At 38.2% G+C, this 13,670-nt stretch overlaps 1 protein-coding gene across 1 annotated transcript in view; it reads left to right on the top strand.

The window, feature by feature from the left end:
• GGT7 (gamma-glutamyltransferase 7) overlaps nt 1-13,670 on the top strand; it is a 590,994-nt gene that overhangs the window by 350,058 nt on the left and 227,266 nt on the right. The window contains exon 6 of the mRNA XM_044090287.1: nt 9,922-9,995. Within this exon, the coding sequence (XP_043946222.1) occupies nt 9,922-9,995 (74 nt within the window). The remainder of the gene's footprint in view (nt 1-9,921; nt 9,996-13,670) is intronic.

Below are 13,670 nucleotides of genomic sequence, written 5' to 3'. Positions count from 1 at the left end.
CCGGCCACAGCACCATGACGGCCCTCCTTTCCTTCCTGGAAACTGTGAATAAAGCCAGAGATTCTGGCTCTACTGTATCTACACTCTTTCTTGACCTCTCTAAGGCCTTTGATACCATCTCTCATAACCTTCTCCTAACTAAACTATCCAACCTAAACCTATCCCTTTCCTCTCTCAATTGGTTCACCAGCTATCTCTCCAACAGGCAACAAGCTGTCAAGTGGAAAAGCCATCTCCTCTTTCCTTAACACACCCACTGGCGTCCGCCAAGGTTCCATTTTGGGTCCTCTCCTCTTCAATATATTTATAAATGATTTCTTCCACTCATTACCCCATGCTAAACTTATTCAATATGCAGATGATTCCACAATTATCTGTTCAGCCACATCCATCCCTGCTCTCTTAAAACTGACTCAAGACGCCTTTTCTACCACAGAACAGTGGATGATGGACAATCATCTAGCACTCAATGCATCAAAAACCAAACTTATGGTATTTACCCCCTCTAAAACCAACACCATTGATAGAAAAATAATTTCCATCACTAGTCAGAATAACACACCTCTTGAACTGGTATCTGAAACTAAACTGCTAGGAGTCCTGATTGACGACCAGCTTAAATTCAGTAACCACCTACAACTAAACATAAAAAAAACCCACCAAAAACTTGGTATGCTCTATCGACACAATCGATTCCTCACTAGATCTACTAAGCTCACTCTTGCTACTACATTTCTCATCCCTTCCCTCCTTTATGGTGCCCCTCTGCTAACAAACCTACAATCCTCTCTCAAAACAAAACTGTCCTCTTGTTATAATAAAATTGCCAAATTTGCAACTAGCCACAAATCATCTACCCATCACTGTGTCTCTCCACAAACTTAACTGGCTAGAGCTTCCCAACCATCTCTCCTACACTCAGCTTACCTTTGCTCATAAACTAATTTTTCAGCCCTCCCTCTGTCCCTCTCTCAGCTCTACCTTTAAAATGCACCTGCCACAAAGACTCCTAAGATCTAATAACCAAAACCTAATAGAACTGTACAAGCCCCATCACTCTCCAGGACAAAACCTCCTGTCCTTTGCCCTGGCACGCCTATGGAACTCCCTTCCTCCCTCCATCCGTATCACCACCAACCTCCCTACTTTTAAAAAATCACTGCACTCACATCTAACATCCTCATGGGAATGCTCCTGCTCCCACCCCTCCTAGCCTGTTCTTCACTTCTTATGGGCAGCTTTACCATATATTACCAGACACCGAATAATAAGCCAACTGTAATGACATCTTATAATTATTTTATTCTATTATTTCACTCAAGAAACTATATATGTACTGCAGCAATAATTTAATGTAACCTTAACATTTAAAAAAAAAAAAAACCACAAATATATTATGTAAATGATTAATCTTTGCTTTATCTTGAACCCTCAAATTTCCACAATTGTAAACTACTGTAATCTTTTTGTTTACCAATGTTTTAAAGCTTTGTCTTTCACTTACAAATTATTGTAAATGTAAATTGAAAAATGATGTAATCTCTTTTGTAACCTTTGTTTTGGAGCTTTTCTCCCCAGGACTCCATTGAAAACGGGTTCTTATTGGCCCAATGGACTATCCTGGTAAACCAACTGCTAATAAATAAATAAAATAAAATTCTCTGCACCATAAGAAGGCTTAATTCATAGTAACGTACTGCATCTGCAGCTCTGGCGCTGCATTACTTATGTATCATGAATAGGCTTTTCTATGCAGTTTCATGTGCACAGCTCTACAAGCTGATTGACATGTGTGAGTACTGCCAAATGTGTCTTACAGACAGCCTATTGGAGGTTAAAGAAAGAAAGATCTCTCTCTGTGGAATTAGAATGACAGATTTCTCATTGCACATTGTGTTTTTAGTTCAAACTGTGATGTTTCTTTGCTTTTCTTAGGAATAAACTGTGCAACAGATTTCCTTTCTTCAGACAGTGTTCCAGCAGTTTGATTCCACCTCTAGTTTTTAATGTCTCCAGATAACTATTGGCAAAGTACATCCTTAAACTGCTGTGATTTCACATGTTCATGTGAGTGTCTTCTGTTACAACTTAAGGGTTTACTGGGTCAGTTGGAAGGACAAATAGACTGCCTGCATTTGGTGTTGGAGCTGGTTAGAAGAGAGGGAGATGAGTGCATAATTATTTGTGCCTCACATTCTGCAGGATGTCCATTTCTGCACTGTGAAAGCAGGGGGTTCATCTTCTGGTTCATTTTCATTTGGTGGCATCTAGTGCTATATGTAAAAGATATACCTCATTATCAGTGTGATGTACACACTGTTGTATCTTAGCAGTGACCAAAACCTGGTTCCATGGAACGGAGGGATGGAATCCTTACTGCAACTCTGGGAGCACATGGTTAAGTGCAGTTTCTCCAGTGGAGACTTTGGAAAGCATGTCCTTTGTTGCTGGCAACTTCTTTTGCCAAATGTGAGGGACAACCAGCATAGAGAGATGATTGCACGCCTACCCCCCCCCCCCCAGTTCTGAAAACTGAGCATTTAAAGGGAAGGAACAGATAGAAGAAGAGCCATCAAACCACCCCTAATGGCTGTCTATGTAAAAGCCTCTTCCAGTTGACTCTCTCGAATGGCACATTCGGCCAGGGTGGGGCTGATGATCAGTAGCCAGTAGGGGCAAAGAATGGATAAAAAAGAGCAATGGTCATAGTGACTAGTGCCACCTTTAAGGGGGCACACCACATAAACTCTTACATTATGGTAAAATTAGGAGTGACCGGTACCATATGTAGGAGATGCAGAACATTGTGGTTTGTAGTAATACGTGCCATGCATAAGCAATGTACCACACACAGGTTCACTCTTTCCTTCAAAGGCTGATGATTTCTTCAAAGTTTGAGGAGACCAAAGATTTCCATTCACCACTCTTTTGAGAAGAGTATTCCTTAAAGAATATGAAATTAAAGAACAAAGGTTATCTACAATTGTTTCAAAACTTTTATTCAAAATTCAACAGTTGCTGGAAAGTATGAACTTATCTAATGAATAACTGTAGAAAGACTGTGTATTTTGATTATTTCAGTACATATTTGTAGTTGATTATTACATAATTACATGAATACATCCAATGTGTATAGTGTAGATAGTTATTACTGATTTTTGCATTTTGTGAGAATTAAAAAAAATAGTTAATATTTGCTGATGTTTAAATGTAGCAGTTGATTTTCTTTAATTAAAAAATAAACAAAAAGCTGATGATGGCATTTCTATGGAATGGATAAAGACATGGGGTTTCAGCAGAGTTGCTTTCTTTCCTTTGGGAATTTGGAGGGCTCACACTTCTTGATTCTGAACTTTATGCGCAGGCAGCTAGTAATAAATGGTTGCTTGTCTTTCTCTGCACACAGTACTCAATGGTTTGGAAATGCATAGTAATGGAATTGATGCAGGGGTTACCTTCTTTATATTAAAAAATATAGCATCTAGTAGACCTAACATAAAAAAAAAAAAAAAACAAGATGCTAGCTGACTTAAAATCCACAGTAATTTGGTGTTTTAAAATTGCCAAATGAAAAGGTGGATAGCGGTGCTAAAACCTATAACCAGGTTGAAGATTTTTGATCTCAATAAGTATCAGGTAGGTAAGATGTTAAGGAAATTTGCCCCACTAGCTAACTGGGAACAACTTTTCACTGAGGAGAAAATATTATGTTGGGAGCAATAAAGAGTGCAATATGATTATAGAAAAGATGAAATAAAGTCAGGCTCAGGAGTTAAGAGCTGTGAGCTGCACCAAGTTAGGTATGAACCCTAGGCAGAACTGGTCTGTTTGGATTCAGTGTTGGTTATGATAGGCTTCTTCAGCTGAATGGTGCAGTCTCAAAGATATGTAAAGTATTTATGGAAGCAATATTTAAATACATATATACGTTTAAAAATATGTGGGAAAATAACGTGAAGCAGAATCTTCCAGAAGGGACAGGGACCAGAACACTGGCAATCCCTAGATTCATCAGATTTTGTGGGTGGAAATGCAACTTTAAATTTATCTACACCCTGGACAGACTGTTGTATTGTTTCCCATGGTTTCCTCATTGTATTAGAGGTGTGACTTAGAATTCCTGGAGACTGGATTCCTATCTTTTGGGAATACACCAATTTGGATTATTTAAAAGCTATTATATCAGGTATATTTGATTATATGTTGCCAGTTTGTGTTAAGGCCACCCCAACCAGGTTTTTATTGGAATTGATCCAAATCAATCAATTAAGATTAGGGATTATTAAACCTGATTATGACTGTGGGGGAAGCTAATAACTACAATTTGGAAGAGAAAAAAGTGGACCAAATGTGAATAATCTTTTGACAATAATGGAAGAGATTAAAGAACCAAATTTATATAACTGTCCTAATAACCCTCTAGGTTTCCCATAAATGGGCAGTTTGGGATAGGGCATTTAATGCTCTGTAGACCTATACCCAATGGGATAAATGTATCAAGGTGAGATGGGATGTGCAATATGCTTGGTTGCATGTTCCCAAACCCCACAAACTAAATAATCATTAATAAGAGATGTAAACCTCTTCATGATGTATTAGTTAATTTAATGTCTTACTCTTAACATGTAGTTGTTGCCTCACAGCAAGAGGTTCTCTCATTCGATTCTCGGCTGGAGTGTGGGGAGTGCCTTTTGTGTGGAGTCTGCATGTTCTCCCCGTGGTTGGGTAGCATTCGAAAGACATGCGTAAATGGGCGTGCCTTCGTTGAAGGTTGAACATCGAGCTGGCACCTCGGCGTTTATGAAAATCTACTGCCAATCATTAGTGGACCGGAGTTCTGCTGTGGCGACCCCTAACTGGGAAAAGCCGAAAGAAGACACACTCTTAACATGTAGAAGATACATTTGCATCTGCAGGTTTTACACAGACACTGTGTCTTCATGACATATTGTGGGCTTCCTATTGAGATGTTATCATTAAAAATGCAGAATACTGATATGCTGAAAATAAAATTAAAAAGAATAGGGAATCTTGAAATCTTTTTTGCAGGGGGGCAAGCCCTGCTACACCCCATGGCCATCTCGGACTTGGTATATGTAAATCCGTTTTTTCAGCCATTCACTCTCCATGTTTCAAGACTCACTGTAGTGGTTCCCACATTTCATATGGTTGTCCATATTACCAAATCATATGAACTGATATGAAAAATTAACTTTTGGAGTTTTTAGTATTCCTTAATAGGTTAGACATTTGAATTTATTTCTTTCCCTTATCCATTGACATTATTCATTCTTGTCTTTTTTGTTAAATAGATGGAAGTAGTATATGGTTGTTTGATAGTTAAACATAGCATTTTGCTTCTAAATAAACATTTTTTTGCAAAAAAAAAAATCATGTTATCAGTGACGAGTGGCATATGTAGGAAATGAATCACGTTATCCCCATGATGCATGCATTGCAGTAATGTTAGTTGTGGGTAGTGCCTCATTTAGCAGGTATACCTCATTGTCAATGTGACAGATATATTAAAGTCATGTTAGTAGTCACCAGTGCTGTCTGTAGGAGGTGTACCAAGATTATCTCTTTGATATATACTTTATGGTACTCTTAGCAGTGACCAGTACTTTGTCTGCAATGTACCACATTAACTCTGTGATGTATACATAGTTAATGGTAGTTATGACCAATACTGTTATGTTAGAGAAGAAGCACCACATTATCACTGTGATACATATATTAAAGTAACATAATGCACACATTATGGTAGTGATAATAGTGAGTAGTGCATATCTTGGAGATTCAACACAATATCATTGTGATTTATACATTATGGAATGTTATGAATAGCCACTGTTGTATCTGGGAGTCAGCACAATATCATATACATTAGAGTAATGTTAATGACTATTGTTTGTATGTAGGAGATGCACCACTCTGATGTATTCATTAAATCCATATTAGTACTGACCATTGCCACATATAAGACATGTACCATATTCTCACTGTGAAGTGCATATTATGGTAATGTTAGTAAGGACCAGTGCCCTTTATAGGAGATGAATCTCATTATCACTGTGACATGTTCATTACTCTAGTATTATTAGTAACCTAGGCTTCATGTAGCTAAATTCACCGCATTATCAGTGTGATGCATATAGTATTGTAATGCGAGTAGTGCTCTGTGTCTTATTTAGGAGACACACCACATTATCACTGTGGCATATTCATTTCTGTAGTATTATTGGTGACCTAGGCTTCATGTAGGTAAATGCACCACATTATCATTGTGATGCATATAGTATTGTAATGCGAGTAGTGCTCTGTGTCTTATTTAGGAGACGCATCACATTATCACTGTGGCATATTCATTTCTGTAGTATTATTGGTGACCTAGGCTTCATGTAGGTAAATGCATCACATTATCAGTGTGATGCATATAGTATTATAATGCGAGTAGTGCTCTGTGTCTTATTTAGGAGACACACCACATTATCACTGTGGCATATTAATTTCTGTAGTATTATTGGTGACCTAGGCTTCATGTAGGTAAATGCACCACATTATCATTGTGATGCATATAGTATTGTAATGTGAGTAGTGCTCTGTGTCTTATTTAGGAGACACACCACATTATCACTGTGGCATATTCATTTCTGTAGTATTACTGGTGACATAGGCTTCATGTAAGTAAATGCACCACATTATCATTGTGATGCATATGGTATTGTAATGCAAGTAGTGCTCTGTGTCTTAGGAGATGCACCTCATTTTCACTGTGGCATGTATATGAGTAGTTTCTGTAGTGACCAGGGCTTTGTAGAGATTCACAGTATTATCACTGTGACTTGTATGTTACGGTTGCATTAGCAGTGACCAGTACTTTCTATGGGAGATGAAGATAACTGCTACTTTGATATGCTTCTTATGGTTATTCTGTAGAAAGGGTTTAGGTGTAACACTGCTTTGCCAAAATCAGCCATGCACACATAATGATTTGCATCTGTAATTCCATGCATAAATGTAGTTTCACTCAGACCATCGTTAATTATTATTTAAATAACCTGTACTTGTTTTACTCTGTTGAAGACATATTCTTCAGTCACTTCTATATTTATTTTTATCACACAGGCACTGCTTTAGAAGTTCTGCTCTGTTTTTATTGCATAAGTTTTCTAAATTAGTATCTTTGTCATTGCATAACTGTTCAGCACAGAAAGTGTTCCAGTAATCACCACAAACAGCATTTCACTGAGCGCATCTATCATTCTGTCTTTCCTTCAGTTGACAGATAATAAAACTAGCATGTCACCTTGTGTTCTGTAGACAGCGCAGCCAGTAATGTCAAATTACTTAGTGACACTTATGCTGAATGCCATGCAGTGTGCTCTTTGGCTGCATCCACAACTAATGCATTCTTACTCACATTAACAATATACTGCAGAAAAGCAACTTGCTTGAAATGGTCCAGCACGCTGATACCCGGGTATTATTCCAAATCCCTTCCCTTGATTTTTTAGGTATACATTTCAGAGACTTGCAAAATAGTACACATTAAAATGTGTGCTGCTTGTAGAGCTAGGAGTAACCTCAAAGTATATCTCAACTTGTTTTTTGCTAAAAGTTTACTATTCATAAACTAGTAAAGTTATGATTGGTCCTGTATCTTCCAGATGCGTATAAACAGGAGCGGCCTTATGTTAACTTGTGCCCTAGGCAAAAGGGCTCCACGGCGCCCCCTACCACACCATCTGGTGCCCCCATCCTGGTCTACCTACAACAAATAAATACTAGAAAAGCACCCCTGCTACAGTGGCGCCCTAGGCAGCCGCCTAGTTGGCCTATGCCTAAGGCCGGTTATGTGTATAAACAAGTGGATTTTGGAGTATGTATGGTTTTGCTTCACGGCTTATCAAACTCCCAACTGCTTTGCTTGTATTTGAAGTTAAACTTTTTATTAGTCAGTAGGAATTAATTTGTCAGTGAGTTATAATTCCTTGTGGTCTAGTTCTAGAACCTGGGCAAAGTCTGAAAATGCTCCATTGCGTTAAGTGCCCTTCCCCAGTAAACAAAAACTAGCAAAATAATAACTATATCAATCAATTATTTAACAAAATAAATATGTATGAACTGATCACCTTTGTTGCCAGCTGTATTGCCTAATAGTGCCACAGACATTAACACCTGCCAGAAACACAGCAAAGCATATTTCTAAGGACGTCATACCTTTTCTTATTCAGTATGTAAAGGCAAAACTGGATGATTGCTTTTTTAAAATTTTGATTCTAAGTTGTAAACTAATTTCTGAGCACAGAAACTTTCAAATTCTATACAACAAGGCAGTTTGATTTGCAAGTTTTCTCTTTATTTTTCCCATTTTCTTGGCTTACCCATAGCAGTAGCTTCCACAGGTGGCAGACTGATATATTCTTGATTGCATTTGCTAAGTGTGGGGTGATTTGGATGGAGCATGTCATTGCACATGGGATGAATCTTACTCTGCTGGACAAGCCTAATGGCTCTTCTACCTTCACCTAGTTGTCTCATTATTTCTATTGAGGTGTGAGCTGGTGATCTTGGGCTAGGGGAGAGCCTTGCAACCCTTTTGATGTGCATCATATTGACCACTGGCAAATGTCAGGTGGTAAGTAGTAGGTCAGCTTGCTGGTCCTGCAGAGCTACAGACCCTCTCTTGTGGAGCGCCCCCTGCCTCACAGTGGTTGTTTAAGTTGTGCTACTGCTGCCATGTAGTAGGAGGCATGCCGTCACACACTCTTTCAGCTATATAGAAATGCAGAGTGGTAATGCATGCTCACTGGCTCATGGTCAGTGAGTGCAGCACTTAGTGCTCTCACTAGGTGTCATTCAAGTGGCAAGCAACAACTGCATCCCTCCCCTCCACCACCCATATGGGCAAACTGACTGACTGACAGTAGACATTCACTCCCATCCTTCCCAGCCATTTCCATCAGGTCCCAAAGCTAGTATTCAAAGTCAGATCACCTGGACCATATTTATGCCTCCACAGCAGTGCTTTTGCTGTGTACGTTTGTGATGCCTCTCTACTTGTTTTGTTTGTTTTTGTGAGATGTATACATTGGGTAGCTCTTTCCTGTGCTGTTATCTGTTAGGTTGTGTCTTCAAAAACATATTTTTGTCTGCTGTATAAACAGATTGAACACAAGCTAAATAATAAAATAAAAGGAATACAAAGGGAATCTGCAGTACAGGTGATATTTCATTGTTGGCTCAAGTGGCAGAACTGTGTTGGCAGTTTCCATTTATATGGAGATGGGTAGGTATAAGCAGTTGGAAGGAAATGATTACGGTGCTGTTGACAAGGTTAAAGTAGAATCTAAAGCTAGAGTCAGTAACAAATGTGAACTTTCTATATTGACTGAATGAGGAGTCAGTAACACGTGAACTTTCTTTATTGACTGAATGAGGAGTCAGTAACAAATGTGAACTTTCTATATTGACTGAATGAGGAGTCAGTAACAAATGTGAAGTTTCTATATTGACTGAATGAGGAGTCAGTAACAAATGTGAACTTTCTATACTGACTGAATGAGGAGTCAGTAACAAATGTGAACTTTCTATACTGACTGAATGAGGAGTCAGTAACAAATGTGAACTTTCTATATTGACTGAATGAGGAGTCAGTAACAAATGTGAACTTTCTATATTGACTGAATGAGGAGTCAGTAACAAATGTGAACTTTCTATATTGACTGAATGAGGAATGGGCACAGAATTTGAGCTGAGACTTGGAGAATTGTGTCCGTAATTGTTAAAACATGAGTAATGCCAATGGAGTGACGTGAACTCCTCCTTACATTTTAATTTACATCGCCGTGAGTGTACCTGAATGCTAATGTCTTGAATGCCCTTGGTAATTCAGTAAAATGTTCTTTGTTTCCTCAGGTTGCGGTGGTCTGAGCTGATGACTCGCGCAGCTCATGTTGCTCGAGAGGGATTTAATGTAACACATGACTTAGGTAAGTATTACTGCATCAATTCAATATGGTGAAGCACTAACGTCGTGTGCTCAGTAAAATATAAGTTTGAACCATTAGTATAGAAGTCTTAACTGCTGACTATTTCCTTTTGTTACTTCTTGAAGCTAAGTCACAAAAGTGTGCTTTGGGTTATCATATCCCCAAAATGTCATACTATTACTGTCTTTAGGTAGTCTGACTACCTTTATACTGATCAGTAATTGCCTTCTGTAGATACAGGGAGAAATAGTATCATATGATGTAAACTGCAGGAGAAAAATGAAGCTAAACAGACTGTAATATGAGTTGACTGAGGTGGTGGTAGATTTTGGTGAACAAGTTATTTTATATAACTATGCATTGTGCATCTGTCCCTTTGAAGTGGCTTTTTATGTGTTTTTCTACACTATTTTTAAGAATTCAGGGCCAGGCAGGTTTGTATCAGATATCCTTGAATAAGTAACTGAATGTATTGTACAGTAACACTTTCTTCTGATAAACCAGGGATAGTTAATATAAGATTAATACTGAAGTGAAAACATGCACAAAATGAACTTTCTGTCTGTTTATAGAAACAGAAGTAGGGAAGATCTGACACTTGACAGTTCTATCTGCCTGGCAACAGAGACAGAGGGCATGACAAGAACCTCTGGGTACTACTTTTCTTGATAATGTCAAGGCAACTAATTTGTAAATAGTTTAGATCATAGTAGACTAGGCATAATTTATATTTTTATGTGCATTGCTTCCTGCTTCAAGTTGAGATTGCTTCATCTCGTCTCCTATAACAGCTAGATAGATGGATATACTATACATAATGCCTGATTTGATGACACTGATATTCTCTGGCCTGTGCCAAGCCTCTGTTAGGCTGCAGAGATTGCAAGCTTGTATCTAACTCATTCTGCCCAATAGACACCTCACACTTAGTCAAGCCCAGCATTTATGGCAGAAAGGGCTCATGGGTAATGTCAGCAGGATAGTTTGCCAACAGAAAGTTGGTAGGTAAGAGAGAGGAAAACTATGCTGCAGAGATTATAGAAAAGGCTTTGTCATGTTACGTGTGATGAGCTATATTTGGGAAATACTGGAGATCATTTGTTATCAGAATCAGATGAGAAGGAATAGAAATGAAAATTGACAATTCAGCAAATTTAGATAACCATATGTTTAGATTAGTGGTTTAGAGATTTGAGAATCAGAAATGAACAGAAGGGACCCAGTAGTGAGTCCTGAAGAATGCCACTAGTCATTGTTTTACTTTCTAAGGTAACATCTGCTACATTAACATTGTGTGTTCTGTCTGTCAGCCAGTTTGCTATCCATCTTACATGAGGGCACTACAGACTTCCTTACAATTTTATCAAGGGGAATAGTGTAAAAGGCATTTGTCAGATCTAGGTATGCTGTATGAACTCATTGGCCACTATATACTGCTTCAGAGACTTTCTTGAAGACGTCTACTCAGTTATATATACATGTGCTCTCTTTGACAAAACTGTATTGCGGCAGATCTATTTTTTTGCAGAGCGGGCAAGCCCCCCTGCATATCATATGTATACCAACTCCAAGGTCACACTACAGTGAAGAAATGGTTAACTCCCCAATCCCCACTGTACCGTGATCTCCATTCAAAACCCTTGACATTTCAGAAAGTCGATCATATGGTCTTGACCATATGAAGTTTAACTTTCTGATAAGTCAGTCTTCTGAATGGGACACCCATATAGATGTTGAAGGAGACAGGATTGCTGTCTTGGGTACCTGTCCCTGTATTAAGGGCTTCATAGCAGATTGCACAGCTAAATAATAGACATTAGTGCCCAAGCCACAATGGATGCTACCAAGACATACTTGACCTTGAAATCAATAAACTTAGCTATACAAAAGGTCTTGGATGCCTTTGCATCCACTATTGAATGGAGTGGGGGGGGGTTTGTAATGCATTTATGTATTTTAGGGATCCCAAAAATAATTGGAATCCATGGATATGGCATTGCTAGAAATTAATGGTCATCCAAAGTGATCTGCCCAAGTGATCTGCCCATTTAACAATAATTCATCGAAGACAAGATCTATATTTCTATAAGCTATATTCAACTCATTATGGGAGACCCCAACATATGTATCAATGTTCTAACATCCTGTTAATGTAATCCTTAATGTCCATGATCACTAAACCTCCACCTTTGTCCGGTTTCATAACCCTAATCTGCTTGTTAGAAATAATATGTTGTAATAAATCAATTTCATCTACGGTAAGATTATTTATATTGTAAACCGGTGCTTACTGGGTGAGGCTCCTGATGTCTGTTTCACATAACTTTTCAAAAAGGTTCACATAACTTTTCAAAAAGGTGAACCATAGCATGTGTGGGGAAAGAAAAAGTACTGGGCCTTTTTAATGGACAAGGATAGACTTCATTATTTGGATGTGACACTGAAGAAGGATTACACTAAAAAAAAACTTCTCCTCCCCTGTTATATTAGAAAACCCACTTATTCAAACTCACTTCTGCATTACAGTAGCTGGCATCCCATTCACCAAAAGAAAGTGGTGAAAAGGCAATATGTCAGATTGGCCAGAATGATTTCTGACCTTGAGGATTTTTTTAGTGAATGAGAAAACCCCCCATTACAGTTTACAAAAAGGAGGCTTCCTTTAAGGGGTTACTAGAGAGATCACTACCTTTGGTAGAAAAGGGTAGTAGTTTCAAATGCGGTAGGTGTCTGCAATGTAAATTCATGATTAACAAGAACTTTGGGAAAATTAGACCCAAGAAAAAGTATTTTTGTTACTCTAAGGGGTGGTTTATGTGGCTCTCTGTCAGTCATGCGATGGATTCTACGTAGGCAAAACAAAAAGGGCTATCAAGCAAAGCATTTACCAACATTTCTATGACATAACTAACAAAAATGAAAAAAAATGCCCTATTCAGGTATATTAATGGGTACCACACTCATTTCTTTAAATTTTGTGTCATTGACCATGTAGATTTAGGACAAAGTGGGGGGGTCCTGTCGACAACTATTTAGAATTTATTGAAATGAAATGGCAGGTCAGATTAAATGCCAGTGTATTTCCTGGCTTGAATGATAAAATCTCTCTTTGTCTTTTTTTAAAATGTAGATATGCCTATTGTATATGATCTATAAGGAATGCATTTGTTATATTTGTTGTACAGTTTTAATTGTTTTTATGATTTAGGCTGTAATAATGGGGGTGTGGTTAGGGCACTGTTAACCTATCATGTGGCAGGAGTATGTATTTAAACTTACAAATTTATGGTTTTATTTATTCTGAAGAAGTCTGTTATGCTGAGACAAAAGCGCTCAATAAAGTGTTTTATTTTGCCTACTGGAGTGTCTGTGACTTCCATCTCTCAATTCCTGATTTTCTTGGTTATTGTGCTTGTGTTTACTAGAGTCAGACACCAAGGACACCTCGTCTCATTTAGGGATACACTTTCCAAAAGGAAGGAAGGAACCCTTTAAATGGAATGTTGGGGAGTTCTCTCAGGCCCAGAATTGATATAGGAGTTTGTTGTGCCTGCCTGAGCCCACATTCTTTGCCTCTCTGTTAGTCTAAGAAGTCCTGAATAACACATTCACTAGTGTGCCGTTGTAGTCCAATTTCTATCCTTCTGCTCATAGGAAGCCTGGTTGTTTTTTCAG

Source organism: Protopterus annectens, chromosome 12.part0 (assembly GCF_019279795.1).
Source record: "Protopterus annectens isolate FY-2018-M chromosome 12.part0, PAN1.0, whole genome shotgun sequence".
NCBI classification, from domain to species: Eukaryota; Metazoa; Chordata; order Ceratodontiformes; family Protopteridae; genus Protopterus; species Protopterus annectens.
Note: the sequence above shows the minus strand (reverse complement) of the source record. Positions and strands in the feature narration are given on the sequence as shown.